At 42.6% G+C, this 13,844-nt stretch overlaps 1 protein-coding gene across 21 annotated transcripts in view; it reads right to left on the bottom strand.

Moving 5' to 3' along the window:
* PTK2 (protein tyrosine kinase 2) overlaps positions 1–13,844 on the bottom strand; it is a 253,329-nt gene that overhangs the window by 186,105 nt on the left and 53,380 nt on the right. For 2 of the 21 annotated variants that reach the window (XM_082364610.1, XM_082364618.1), the window contains exon 1: positions 4,388–4,705. The exons of 4 other annotated variants lie outside the window; for them this stretch is intronic. In XM_082364610.1, coding sequence (XP_082220736.1) covers positions 4,388–4,487 — 100 coding nt within the window. In that variant the 5' untranslated portion in view covers positions 4,488–4,705. Of the gene's footprint in view, positions 1–4,387; positions 4,729–7,974; positions 8,115–9,326; positions 9,473–13,844 lie in introns of those variants that run through there. 15 more of the 21 variants (XM_082364632.1, XM_082364631.1, XM_082364635.1 and 12 more) reach the window with 14 other exon arrangements.

The raw sequence follows: 13,844 nt of genomic DNA, 5'->3' as shown, positions 1-13,844 counted from the left end.
CAGCAAAAGCGTAAGGGGCAGGCGAGGCACAACCCAGCAGGGTCCTCTCAGAAAGCTAAGTGCACGCAGAGCTGCGAGGCTGGAGCCTGCAGGAGCTGGGGAGGCGGGGAGAGGGCAGAGGGGAGGTGGGCAGTGCCTGAGGACACCACTGCAGCAGCAGGGCCGGCGGAGGGTGGACGTGAGGCTGGAGCCTGCAGGAGCTGGGGGGGGGGGGGGGGGGCGGAGGGGAGCGGGGGAGAGGGCGGAGGGGAGGGGGGCAGTGCCTGAGGACACAAGTGCAGCAGCAGGGCCGGCGGAGGGTGGACGGGAACTCAGCTCAGCGTTCACTGAGGCCGCTACGTGGAGGCGCCATGAACTGCTCCCTGGGCTGTGCGCTCATAAAAGTCAGTCACTCCTCTGGAGAGCACCGGATTTCTTTTACTGTAAATTTACAGGTATCTAGACAGCTACATAAATGTAACTATGAAATGTTTATATGCTTACATAATAATATATTTTTAATCTGTCTCCCCCGCAAGTCAATTAGCTCCTCAAGCTGTCAGATCGGATGGCCGTGATCCCACAGGCATGGCAGAGGGCAGCTATCAGACCCTGGAGCCTGACCCAGACCCATCTGTTGAGAGAACCGAATGTAGCATGTGTGCTGCTACAAGAGGAAACCCAAAGACCAATTCACTCCTTTTGTTGAGCAATTTTTAAGGATTAGCTAACTCTATACAGAATTTGTTCATTCATTAGGTAATATTTATTTGTGCCAATTACTTGTCAAGCAGGAAAAAACCTGACATAATCCCTGACTTTGTTAAGTTTACCATCTAGCAAAGAACAGGTCAAACAAGTGCAATATACCATGATAAATAACAGTAAATGTTGTGCAAGACAGAAGAAAAGGCTCAAGGAGGGAACACCAGAGAGAAACTAGTTTAGCTGAGACCTAAAGGTGCAGGAGTCAGCTGGGCAGAGAAGGGAGACAAGAGGCAACTGCAGCTGCAGAAGGCCTAAGAGGAAAGACTTTGGGTGTCCCAGGCACTGAAAAGTCAAAATGAGCAAGAGGCCAAGGGCCCAAAGCTGGAGACAGTGAACAGAAGCCAGATCAGGCGAAGCCCTGCAAGCCATGTTAAGGATTTGCAATTCCATCCGATTCTAATGAGAAGCCACTGGGGAGTTTGAAAAAGAATAACATCAGATTTATGTTTTTACAAAATCACTCCAGCAGGTGTGTGAAGGATGAACATGTGAGGAAACAGGAAGACCAACAGGAAACAACTCCCATAGCCCAGAGGGGGAGAGAAGGTGAGGAATTCAAGACCTATTTTGGAGACAGAATCATCAGGATAAAAAGATGGATCCCTTATACATGGAAGAAGGCATCAAAGAGGCATCCTGGGTCTGTGGCATGAACAACTGAGTGGATGGGGGTTTGACATGTTTATTAAGACACAGGATTTGGGGAGAAACCAATTTCAGGGGTAACAAGTAAGAGGCTCCTCTCTGGCTGGTATCAGATGCTTATGAAAAATACAAATGTAGGTATCAAGAGGCAGCTGACCCCTGGAGTCTGACACAGAGAAGAGAAGATGGGCTGTACACAGAGACAGATGGACGGATGGATGGATGGATGGATGGATGGGTGGATGGATGGATGGATGGATGGGTGGATGGGTGGATGGGTGGATGGATGGGTGGATGGGTGGATGGGTGGATGGATGGATGGATGGATGGATGGATGGATGGATGGATGGATGGATGGAGTTTAAAATACTGATACAGAAAAAGCATGACTTCAACCACAGGATCCAGAATCACACAAATGAACTATTAATAGTATATTCAATCTCAATCTACCATTGAAAGACACAGAAAAAAATCAACAACACATTTATTCCTAACAACCAAATCTGACACCTCTCAATCCTTCCCCGTCTTTCAAAAAGATGAAACAAACAATGCACATACTGATATAATCAAAGAACTTTCCAAGCAGGGCTTTCTGCACTTAGTAGCCTTGCAGCCAATTAACAGCACTGTAAACATTTACACTTACTTCAATATCCTGAATTAAAACTGTCTTTAAGCCTAGGAAATTATGATATAGTTGAACACAATTTATAACACAGTCCTCTTAAATATGTTAAAATACAATCTTCAGCAGGTGGAATCTAAGGTGGGTTCTTTAAACTAAATTCATCAGTACAATAAACTTTATTATAGAAAAGACTCCAGAGTGTTTTAAGGATAAAGTTTTCACTTCAAAGTACACAAATATAGGTCTGTTCTATTATTTTTAGCCTGTTCTAGTAAGTATTTTACATGTCTTCTTAAATTGGGCCATGGCTGTTTTTTGAGGTTAATGTGACTGATAAAATCAAATGTGAGGTTTAGAATGTCTAACTGCAAATAGAGATTTGGATATATAATCTTTGGATTTGAGCTTTTTACTTTGTCTCTATCTAAAAGTAGCAATTTTATACTTTAAAATAACCAATTCAGACAATTCCTGCACAGCAACATCTTTGTCTTTATCACACAGCAAAAATTAAGCAGGATAAACACCTAAGGGCGAGAGAGTAAGCGGAGAAGGCAGAGGGGACCTGTCCTGAGATGGTGCCTGTGCGCTCACGGGGCGGCGGGCTCAGCCCCAGAAGGGGACAGGCTGCAAGCTCCCCAGCGTTGTCAGAATCTGCTCCTGAAGGATCCATCTGAGGAGACAGCCTGTTCCAGCCCTACACGCAGACTGACCTTGACCTTGATACCATCCCTACCTTTTCCCTCTTCTACACATGTGCGCTCTGCCCTCGTGCCCAAGCCCACCTCTATCAAAATGATATTTCAGTTAAAAACGCCCCTACTCATTTGCTCTGCAGTCAGCAAACATAATGGAAAAATAAGTGGCTTCAATCAATTGCTTTGGGACGAACAAAAACACTACAACAATCTCTCTTCCAAAGTTCATAGTTCTAAAGTCACTTTGAATTTTTTAAAAACTTAGTAGCTGATTATTTAATATCACATTGCCACTGGATTCATATATCTTGAATCTAGCCTAGACGTTGTGAGTGAAATCAGAGCCCTATTGTTAAGGATAAGTGCTAACAGAGAGCTATCATTTGCTATCACACAATGCAAGTGGCATTATATAAATGAATCCCAGCAAGTCTGGGAAAAGATCAAAATTTTCAACAAGTATAGAACTCTTCACCACTGAGCACTGATCATGCTCAATTATACTATACAGTCCTGAGGTGAGAATCTGCAATTTAAAAAGTTCCCAAACCCAACATCCTTTAAAACTCAAGAGTTTGAATTAACTGCAAAATCTTTACTCTTAATATCTAATTATGTAATAAAATGACAGTCTTTGTTTAGTCATACTAAATGATTCTAATATCACATGTTTTAAAAATGTTTAAAAGCCTAGAAAAGAATTAATAGATAATGACAACAACTCAAATGAAAACCAATTTAATTTTGTGCTAACACATCAAAATATCCTGGTGGTACTAAAATTTTTAACCTGAACACTAAATTTAATCAGTCTGAAGCTTTACTTATAATACTGCACCTCTTTACCCAGTGCAGAGTCCTCCTTTTAAAAATTTTTCCTAAGTGGAGTAAGATGACATTTAAATATATATTTTTTAATAATAAATATTTTTATTAAATTCTTCATTAAGGACTTTACCTCCCAGGTTAAATATTCAATTCACTACTACTTTAAGCAAAACAGCCTACCTGTCTTGGTCTTATTCATACGTGAATTATATGGCATTTTTAATTTCTAAACACGCTCCCCAAATACCGTCTTGAGTGTTACAATGAAATGCTATATTTTATATTTTTATTTTTATATAACTAAAACCCCTAACAACATTACAGTGGAAAATTGTTTATTCACAGCATTGCTGACCCTTAGTGATAAGCCCACCTTACAGTAACAAGGAGTTTCCAATTAAATATACAGTCTTTACAGTGAGGAAAGGAAACCAATTTTTGAAATAAGAAAATCTATGTCACTCTTTTTTCCTACAGTCCTATTTAAGCTTAGTCTCTTTATTCTTTAAAAACTTCTGCCTCACAGAATGGGTAGGACGTCTTCATTAAAACTCAAAATAAAACATGCAACTTCAAGAGACATAAGACAGAGCATAAAAAGAGTTTACTCATTTAAATGCATTTCCATAAAAATAATTTTATTTACTTTTTGAAACACTCTCTAATTGGTTTTATGCAATAGTTGCAAACCCATACCATGTAATTTCCCTTTTTCCTTAAATTTAATTGTGAATCTCTTTGAAATAAGTTCTGACAAACTCTTATCCACCTTCTTAGTGCAAAAGCATGAATCTAAATAAAATTTAAACCGAACAGATTTTTAATCTACTTATACCTTTAGCCCAACACACTGGAAATGGACTACAGCCGCTCTTCTCCATACAGACAGCACCTGTGGGTCCCAGGGCCCCTCGGCCCGTCACTTCCAACAACATAAAGCCAGTCCTAGAAAGACCAAGCCAGGAGTCCGCACACCAAGTCCCCGTTCATTGCTCCTACAGGATTTGCTTCGATTCACAAGCAAGACTAAGCTTCCCCTCTGCGCTCCTTTTTTCAGAGCTTGAAGCAAAATTTGGGAGGTGTTCCCTCTGTAATGCTTTCCAGCAGCTTGAAGAATGCCTCTCAGTTACAGAATCTTCTCAAGCTTCCGCAACCTGAAACACAGACCTTCCTGGCCAGATTAAGCTACTGAACAGAAAGAAACCAGCAAGTAACGTGACCCCAAGGGTCTGTGTTCCTGGATTCATTCAGGCAAAGAGAGCGAGAAGGAGGGGAGGGAGGACACAGGGTGGAGAAAAAGGCGGCCGGTAGCCAGAACCTTATTAATATGCTAATCTCACCCTTCTGTTCAATTCATCTGGCAGACTTCTGTTTACGAAACTAACAGACGATTCTAGAATTGGGTAAGCTGCAAATCAAGTCTGACCCAGATCATGTCTGTAGGTGCCTGCTCAAACCATTGTTGTTTTTCAAAGTCGTGCTTTTGGCATTTTGCCAGCCTAATTCTAACCTTACAGTTAAAATAATTACCTTGATGAAATAAGAATAATTCTGAAAATAAAATCCTGATCAACACTAAAAACAAGTCTGTAAAAAATGTCCATAGGAACCCAAATATTTTTGAGGTAAAATATTTTTCCAGATTGATACTTGAAAAGTAAGTTTGTAAATTTATAGAAAGTTATCTAGAAAACACATAAAAACAAGAATTTGAGGTTGCCAGATACTTTCAAAATTAGCTTTAGGGAATATTGAGGGATTCAAGATGCATTTCTTTTTTTAGCTTCAAAATATAAGTGAATAATAAACTCATACTGAAGAAGTAGGACAGAAAAATACCCTAATAATCTGTACTAGCAACTTTTTTAAGATTCAAAGCTACTTACTTTCTCCATTCAAACTGAGAGATAATCAAGGTCATCTAAAAAATTTAGCTCTTTAAACACATTCCACACTTATTATCTTAGCAGTAAGACAGTAAGTAACTAGGTTCCTGGAGCCTTTGCCTGAACACAGTTTAGCCCTCCTAATATATGGGTGATTTTGTTAGTAGTAAATCCCGTAAGCTAATAAAAAATCAAGTACTTTACTTAAATCCCGTAAGCTAATTAAAAATCAAGTACTTTACTTAACTGTGAATTCACTAACTTCTGAAAACAAGAGCTGAACAAAGGCTGTGTCCAGTGACGCCTCAGGGCAGCGTGTTCGGTTTCTAACAGCTCCCCTAGATGATGCTTTGTCCGCAGGCTTTACCTTCAGGCTCCTAATTGCAGGCAGAGCTCAAGTGACCCCTCATATGCCCCAGTGAAAACACATCATTCACCACAGAGAACTCTGACCTCAGGCAACACTGGTTAGAAAGGGGGCTCCAGAAAACACAGGCAAGCAAGCCAGAAAAAGAACAGAAGAAACAAGCAGACAGACCTAGCAGAATTCATGAAAACCACCCCAGCTTCCCCCATTACTGAGGAGAGCCCAGGACAGAAAGGAACATCAGTGGGCAAGTCTGGTACCTGGTTCAGCCCCATGACAACGGCTTGGTGCTTAATCTGAAATCATCAGCTAACAGAATGTATAAACAACCCAAGCAAACTGTGAGTCTCTCTTGGAACCTATGACTCTCAAAAATTAAAAAATCAAGGCTACCTTGTCACCAACCATACTCTACACACAAGATACTGATTATATCTCATTTTCACATCTTCTAAGCAAAATCAGTGCCACCACATCTTTTAAAGATGAGTAAAGACAGGGCCATTCAACCAGGCAGAGGCACAGTGTCACTGAGCCCAGCCGTATCTGGGAAGCAGGGGTCTTCACGAACAGCCCAGAAGGCCACAGCAGCAGCTGTGCAGAAAAGCTGGGGGGGGGGGGGGGCGGAGGGTGTGTGTGTGTGGCTGGAGCTGATGCAGGGCAGTGGAGGCGGGGACAAGGGGCAAACTGGGCGCTTTCTAGGATGGAAAAAGTGAGTGGGGGGAGAAGCCCAGTTTCCAAATGAAGTAACCAGTGGATGGCAGCTTTCTCTCCCATCCACCAAGCTAATTTATATTTTATTTCAATATCCAAATGTCACCTCCTGGTGTGCAAGGTCCTGAGGGTCTGAAAGCTGGAAAGATACAGAGAAGCATAAACTTCTCCAGGACACAGGGAATAGTGGCTGCCTGACGAAGCAGAGCCCAGATGGAAGCAGCAGCTACAAGAAAGTTAAGAACCACTGCGGCGACTGAAAAGAAAGAGCAGCCGGCGTGAGAGCAGGAGAGGACGCAGATGCTCGGCGCACAGCAGAAAAGCACCTGCGGACCAGCACTGTGCCAGGTGCTTTCACACACAAAACAACTGAGTTTAACCCTTAACACAGTCCCAACAAAGCACTTCCTTCCCCTTTTCTACAGAAGAGGATCCTGAGGTTCGGAGGCGGAGCGATCTGCCTCAGGCCTAAGAGCCGAAAAACTACGAGTACCAGCCAGTGTGGTGATATGACGACTCCTATTTTCTTTCTGCTAAATATTAAAACAACTTATGCTTTTAAATTCCCAATCCAGTGACATCTTGAAAAGAATGGGAAAAGCCGACAGTTAATAGCAACACAAGTGAAAAAAGTAAGCAATCCCTTTATGCTCTGATTCATGAAATTCTATATATTAATATAAAAAGCTCTTTGGTATTTAAACAACCTCTTTATAGTATCAGTCTAGCTAAGAGCAACTCTGGTAAGTCCCACTTAACAAGTAAACTCTTAATTAAAATTTACTTTAAATAGAAAGATTACTGTTTGCTCAGGCCCCAAGCCTTGGTCACCCCGACTTCTTTCTCTGTCTCTTAGATCAAAGCATTCCATCAGCGAAACCCACCATCCCTGCCTTCAGACTACACCTGGGCCGTGACCTCCCCCCGCCCGCTGCCCCACGTCTGCTGCCGTCTGGCACCCACAGGCCTCCCCACCCCCCACCCCCCTGTTTTTGGCTTGCTGCTCCACACTCAACTCTCAAGCCAGCAGCTGCAACTGACCCTTCCTTTCAAAACATCAATCACACCATTTCACTCCTTTGCTAAAACTCACCAAACGTTCCCCAACTCCCCTGAACAGGTGACCTGCACACCGAGTGTGGTCTGCAAGGCCCTGTGCCGGGAGGCTCCCCTACCGTCTACACCCTCATCTCCTCACCACCACCATCCCCGCCCCCGGGCCTTCTCAGCTCCAACCACACTGAGCTCCCTGTTGCCCTCTGCCCACACGAGCCATGCATGACACCTCAGGGCCTTTACACTGCCTGTCCCTCTAGGTTGGACACTCTTGCCCCAGGTAACCACAAGGCTCACTCCCTTTCCTCCGAGCCTTTGCTCAAATGTCACTTACTCCACGAGGCCTATCCTGACCGCCTCATCTAAAATTGCACAGCCCATACCCTAACCCAGCCTCACCTCCTCACAGCACGAGCCCCTCTACAACACCACGTGCCTTATTCTGCACCTCGTCCACTGTCTGGCTGCCCCACTACAATGCACTCTCCATGGCGGGAAGGACGTCGTCGGTTCTGCACGCCGTCTCCAGGGCCTCACTGCTAAAACAGACAGTAAAATGTACAGGCGATATTCCACACATTCCTCCTCTATCCCCTGTAGGTAATGAGGACATGACAGAGGGAAGTTCTATTTTATTTTAGAGGCCACGACCATAGAGAAAGCATCAGAGATTCTAGGTATCAGGACCCGACACTGAGCTCCGTGACAGCATGGCCTGCAGCAGTCTTGGGCACTGCTTCACCTCCAAGACCCAGCACAGGGGCTTGAAAAATATTTACTGCATGAATACGTGAATTACACGTGTTGTAAACCTTGCTTTTCTTCCCCTATAAGAATGTAAAAAGAAAAATTGATATAAATTCTACAAAAATCATGTGGAATGCCCTTCCTCATCCCACATAAAAAATAAATCACACAACTGTAGTATTCTGATACTCCGATCAGAACTTCCACTGCAGATTTTAGTAGAGCAATAATGAAACTAATGTGCGAGATTAGAAGGCTAGCAAACAATGCCATAAGCAAGATCAGTGAGCAGAAAAACCCTTCATACACTGTATAATTTTGTCCAATCTGGCTTCCCTACAGAAACCTGGCCTTAAATAAGAAAGTCATTGGGAAAGAACTATTAAGAAACAAACTACTTGTAAATGTCACAAAAGCAGCTCACAAAGATACAACTCTGACTTTTCACAGTTCTCATACAGTTATCATGGTTTTACTTGTTTGCCTTAAGTTAGTACCAAAACTTTAGGGCAGTACTTCTTAGAAGAGTAAAGCACTGATAAATGCTTATATGTCAACCAACAGGAGGAATGTAAAAGAAAACTGTAATTCACATTATACACACACAATTCAAAATTTATCTTCATTAATCAAAAGTTAAAGATTGAAATAAAATCAACACTTTCACAATATGGTACGTCCATTAGCAACTGATAGTTACAACATACCCTAACTTCCGTAGCTGGGTATCCTGTTCCAAGCTTACTTCCAGTGAGACTCATAGAATTACCATTTCTGTGTCATTGCGTCTCACTGTTTCCACCACAAACACAGAAAAAATTTTTCTGAAAATTTTAGTATCAATAAAAATTATGACTTGGTAAGAACTAAAGAAATTCAAGCTTAACAATGGCTATAATCACCTTCTGAAGACAAACAGACAATAGGTCGCAAAACACAACATATTCCGAAAGGTGATGGTATTGGTATTACTTGCTTTCCCTGCCAACTTTCATAACAATTACCATACCTCCCTTCCGTTATTCTGGAGGAACTCTGGGGAAGCTGAGGAAGGCACTGAATTTGCAACTGGAAGACGCAAAGGAGCCCCAGTTCTATCCGTGAGACAAAGAAAGAATCATTTCACCATCCTGAACCTCAGTCTGTTCACCTGTAAAACAAGGACAATGACAATACCTATCACCTATTGAAGAGTGATGACATGTCAATCACAAAACAGCAGAACAGCAACGCTAATAATAATGAAAACATAATGATAATGATGATGCCACGTTAATGCTTACTATGCATCAAGCCCTGTTCTAAGTACTTTTATCCCACGAGGCAGACTCTATTACCCCCACTGCACAGATGAAGAAATTGGAGCACAGAGAGATAACTTGTTCCAGGTCACAGAGCTTCTAAGGTGCAAAGCTGGAAATCAAACTCAGCCAGCCAGGCTCCACAGTCTGTGTTCCTCATCAATTTGCTGAGTGCTTTACACCTATTTTCTCAATTAGTACTTACAACAACCAATGAGGTAGATGATATTATAATCCACATGTGACATGCGAACAAACTGAGGAACAGAGAAATTAAGTAACATACCTAACATCAAGCTAGCCGGTCAGCGGCAGAGCTGGGATATGCACGGGCACTCGGACAGCAGCCAGAACACACACTTCAACCACCACCTACAGTGATGCTACCTGCAGAGACTGCAAAGCTTTCCAGAGAGAGTCAGGAAGCAGGCCCCACCCAGCCTACAGAGGATGACTGAGTCACAGTGAGGACCAAAGAGACAAAGAAGGAAGAGAAGAAACATGCCCACGGAAAGAACGCGAGACAGACAGGCCGCTCTCTCCCCTACACAACATCCCATCATAGTCCCTGGCGTCAGCAATCCTGTCAAAAACAAATTCAGGTAAGATGCTGGACATGCGGCTGGTACCTGAGAGATGCATCAAAACCACCAGGAGATAAACATACCACTGGATTAAGCCACACTGAGATATATGAAACAGAAGGGAAATGCCTTCTAAAAAGGCAGTAGGGCTTCCCTGGTAGTGGTTAAGAATCTGCCTGCCAATGCAGGGGACACAGGTTCGAGCCCTGCTCCAGGAAGATCCCACAGGCCATGGAGCAACTAAGCCCGTGCACCACAACTGCTGAGCCTGTGCTCTAGAGCCCATAAGCCACAACTACTGAGCCCACATGCCACATCTACTGAAGCCCATGTGCTCTAGAGCCTGTGCTCCGCAACAAGAGAAGCCTGCGCACCGTAATGAAGAGTAGCCCCCGCTCACCGCAACTAGAGAAAGCCTGCACGCAGCGACGAAGACCCAACACAGCCAAAAATAATAAATAAAAATAAATAAATTCAAAAAATAAAAAAAATTAAAAGGCAGAAAATTCTGTACTTATTATTAATCTAAACAATACTCAGGACTTCCCTGGTGGTGCAGTGGATAAGACTCCACGCTCCCAATGCAGGGGGCCTGGGTTCGATCGATCCCTGGTCAGGGAACTAGATCCCACATGCATGCTGCAACTAAAAGTTCACATGCTACAACTAAGGAGCCCTGGAGCTGCAACTAAGGAGTCCGCCTGCCGCAACTAAGACCCAGTGCAACCAAATTAATTAATTAATTTTTAAAAACAATGCTAAACTAGAATATTTCCAGAGACACTAATTCATGGGCATTTCTTGTTTATTTTGCCATATAAAAGAGCAGCGCTAAATTCCAGGTTTACAAACTGTTGGGAGGTTACTCACCATTAAGTTTAAGAGGGAAAAAAAGGGTCCTGAAATGTGTAAGAAGAATGCTTCTTTAGTTTTTCAAATATAGTGAGTGGCAGAGGTATAGTAACATAGGATGGGAAAAGACACCAAAATTCCCAACCTAACTACGTACGTTATAGAGGGGTTTTCTGTTTATATTGACCAAAATGACACAAATATCAAAAGGCAATCGAGTATTTATTCTAATGTTGCAACTGTTCAAATCAACTCTGAAACTTTTACCATATTGGGCATGCATATACATATCCAACTTATCTCATCATTTCCTCACCATACATTTTTTTTACCCTATAAATCCAATTTATCCACAGTTTGACCACTCACCTTATTTAGCAAATAGCAACATTAGACTGGCTCCCCAAATTAGGTAACTGAAGCGGAGAGAACCTCTGGGGTCCTGCTAGAAATCAGGCCATGTGGTTGCAGGTTGCCAAGCATACAGCTATAGCTGGAAGGGGCACTGGTGCCAGGGGGACCCCTGGTGGTGAATGAGTCTCTTCTGCAACCTACATTCCTCAGCTATAAAGAGGGAGACATCAACCATCCACATTTTAAATTATCCCTCGCTGTGGCCTGGAAAAGGAAAGTGTTTCTACAACGTGACTCTATACTCCATTTTCAAGAAACACTAGAAGCACCCAGTATGGATCCTGTCCTTTCTTCAATCATATTCTGAGTAAGAGGCACAAATAAGATGGCTTCTCTTCCCAAACACAGCTGCGTAGTGATTGGTTTTCTTTGTCAATCAGCCTCCTCTATGATTTTGGTCTTGTCACACTGGTATCAACAGACATTATTCCAACTTAGCAAAAATCTATGGAGTCACTTTTCCAACTCTACCTAAAAATTTTTATCATTAAAAAACGTTATTAGGGACTTCTCTGGTGGTCCAGTGGTAAAGAATCCGCCTTCCAGTGCAGGGGACGGGGGTTCGATCCCTGGTCAGGGAACTAATATCCCACATGCCGTGGGGCAACTAAGCCTGCACGCCACAAACTACTGAGCCCGCACGCCTCAACTAGAGCCCACGTGCCACAAACTACAGAGCCCACGCGCTCTGGAACCCACACGCCACAACTAGAGAGAAGCCTGCGCACTGCAACAAAGAGCCTGCGCACCACAACGAAAGATCCCACATGCCGCAACTAAGACCCCGCACGCCTCAACTAATACCCAACGCAGCCAAAAATAAATAATAAATAAATCTTCAAAAAAAAGTTATTAAACTCAGCCATAAAAAAAGAACAAAATAATACCATTTGCAGCAACATGATGTGACTAGAGATTATCATACTAAGTGAAGTAAGTCAGAAAGAGAAAGACAAATACCATATGATATCACTTATATGTAGAATCTAAAATATGGCACAAATGAACCTATCTATGAAACAAGACTCACAGATATAGAGAACAGACTTGTGGTTGCCGCCAAGGGGGAGGGGGAGAGGGAGAGGATGGACTGGGAGTTTGGGGTTGGCAGACGCAAACTATTACATTTAGAATGGATAAACAAGGGCTTCCCTGGTGGTGCAGTGGTTAGGAATCTGCCTGCCAATGCAGGGGACACGGGTTCAAGCCCTGGTCCAGGAAGATCCCACATGCCGTGGAGCAACTAAGCCTGTGCGCCACAACTACTGAGCCTGCACTCTAGAGCCCGCGAGCCGCAACTACTGAGCCTGCATGCCACAACTACTGAAGCCCGTGCACCTAGAGCCCGTGCTCCGCAACAAGAGAAGCCACCGCAATGAGAAGCCCGCGCACCACAACGAAGAGTAGCCCCTGCTCGCCGCAACTAGAGAAAGCCTGCATGCAGCAACGAAGACCCAACAGAGCCATAAATAAATAAATAAATAAATAAATAAATAAATAAATAAATAAATAAATAAATAAATAAAATTGATAAAACAAACACTTTAAAAAAAAAAAGAATGGATAAACAACAAGGTCCTAATGTATAGCACAGGGAACTATATTCAATATCCTGTGATAAACCATAATGGAAAAGAATATTAAAAAAAGAATGTCTCTGTGAATAACTGAGTCACTGTGCTGGACAGCAGAGATTGGCACAGCATTGTAAATCAACTATACTTCAATTTTAAAAAGTTATTAAAACCAACCTCACGTCTATTAGGATGATTACTTTTTTTTTTTAAATATGAAAATAACAAGTGCTGGTGAAGATGTATGTGGAGAAACTGGAACCCTTGCATACCACTGATGGGAAAGTAAAATGGTGCAACTGCTACAGAAAAGAGTATGGAGGTTCCTCAAAAAAATCAAAAATAGAACTACCATATGATCCGGCAATTCCACTTCGGGAATTCCACACCCAAAAGAACTGAAAGCAGGGTCTTGAAGAGATTTGCACACCTATGTTCACAGCAATTATTCACAATAGTGGAATGGTTGAAAGGATAAATAAAATGTGGTGTATGTTACAGTGGAATATTATTCAGCCTTTGAAAGGAAGGAAAGCCTGTCACATGTGAAATAGGCACAAATACCATATGATTCCACTTACTTGAGGCATCTAAAGTAGTAAAGCTCGCAGGAACAGAAAGTAGAACAGTGGCTACCAGAAGCTGGGGAGAAGGGAAAAGGGGATACAGAGCTTCTGATTTGCAAGATAAGCCCTAGAGATCTGTTTCACAATAATGTGAATACACTTAACACCACTGACCTACACACTTAAAAATAGGTAAGATGGTAAATTTTATGTTCTGTGTTTTTTGTCTAT

The sequence above is a fragment of the Balaenoptera borealis genome, assembly GCF_965194805.1.
Source record: "Balaenoptera borealis genome assembly, chromosome: 17".
Classification (NCBI taxonomy): domain Eukaryota; kingdom Metazoa; phylum Chordata; class Mammalia; order Artiodactyla; family Balaenopteridae; genus Balaenoptera; species Balaenoptera borealis.
This window is presented reverse-complemented; position numbering and strand designations above follow the sequence as displayed.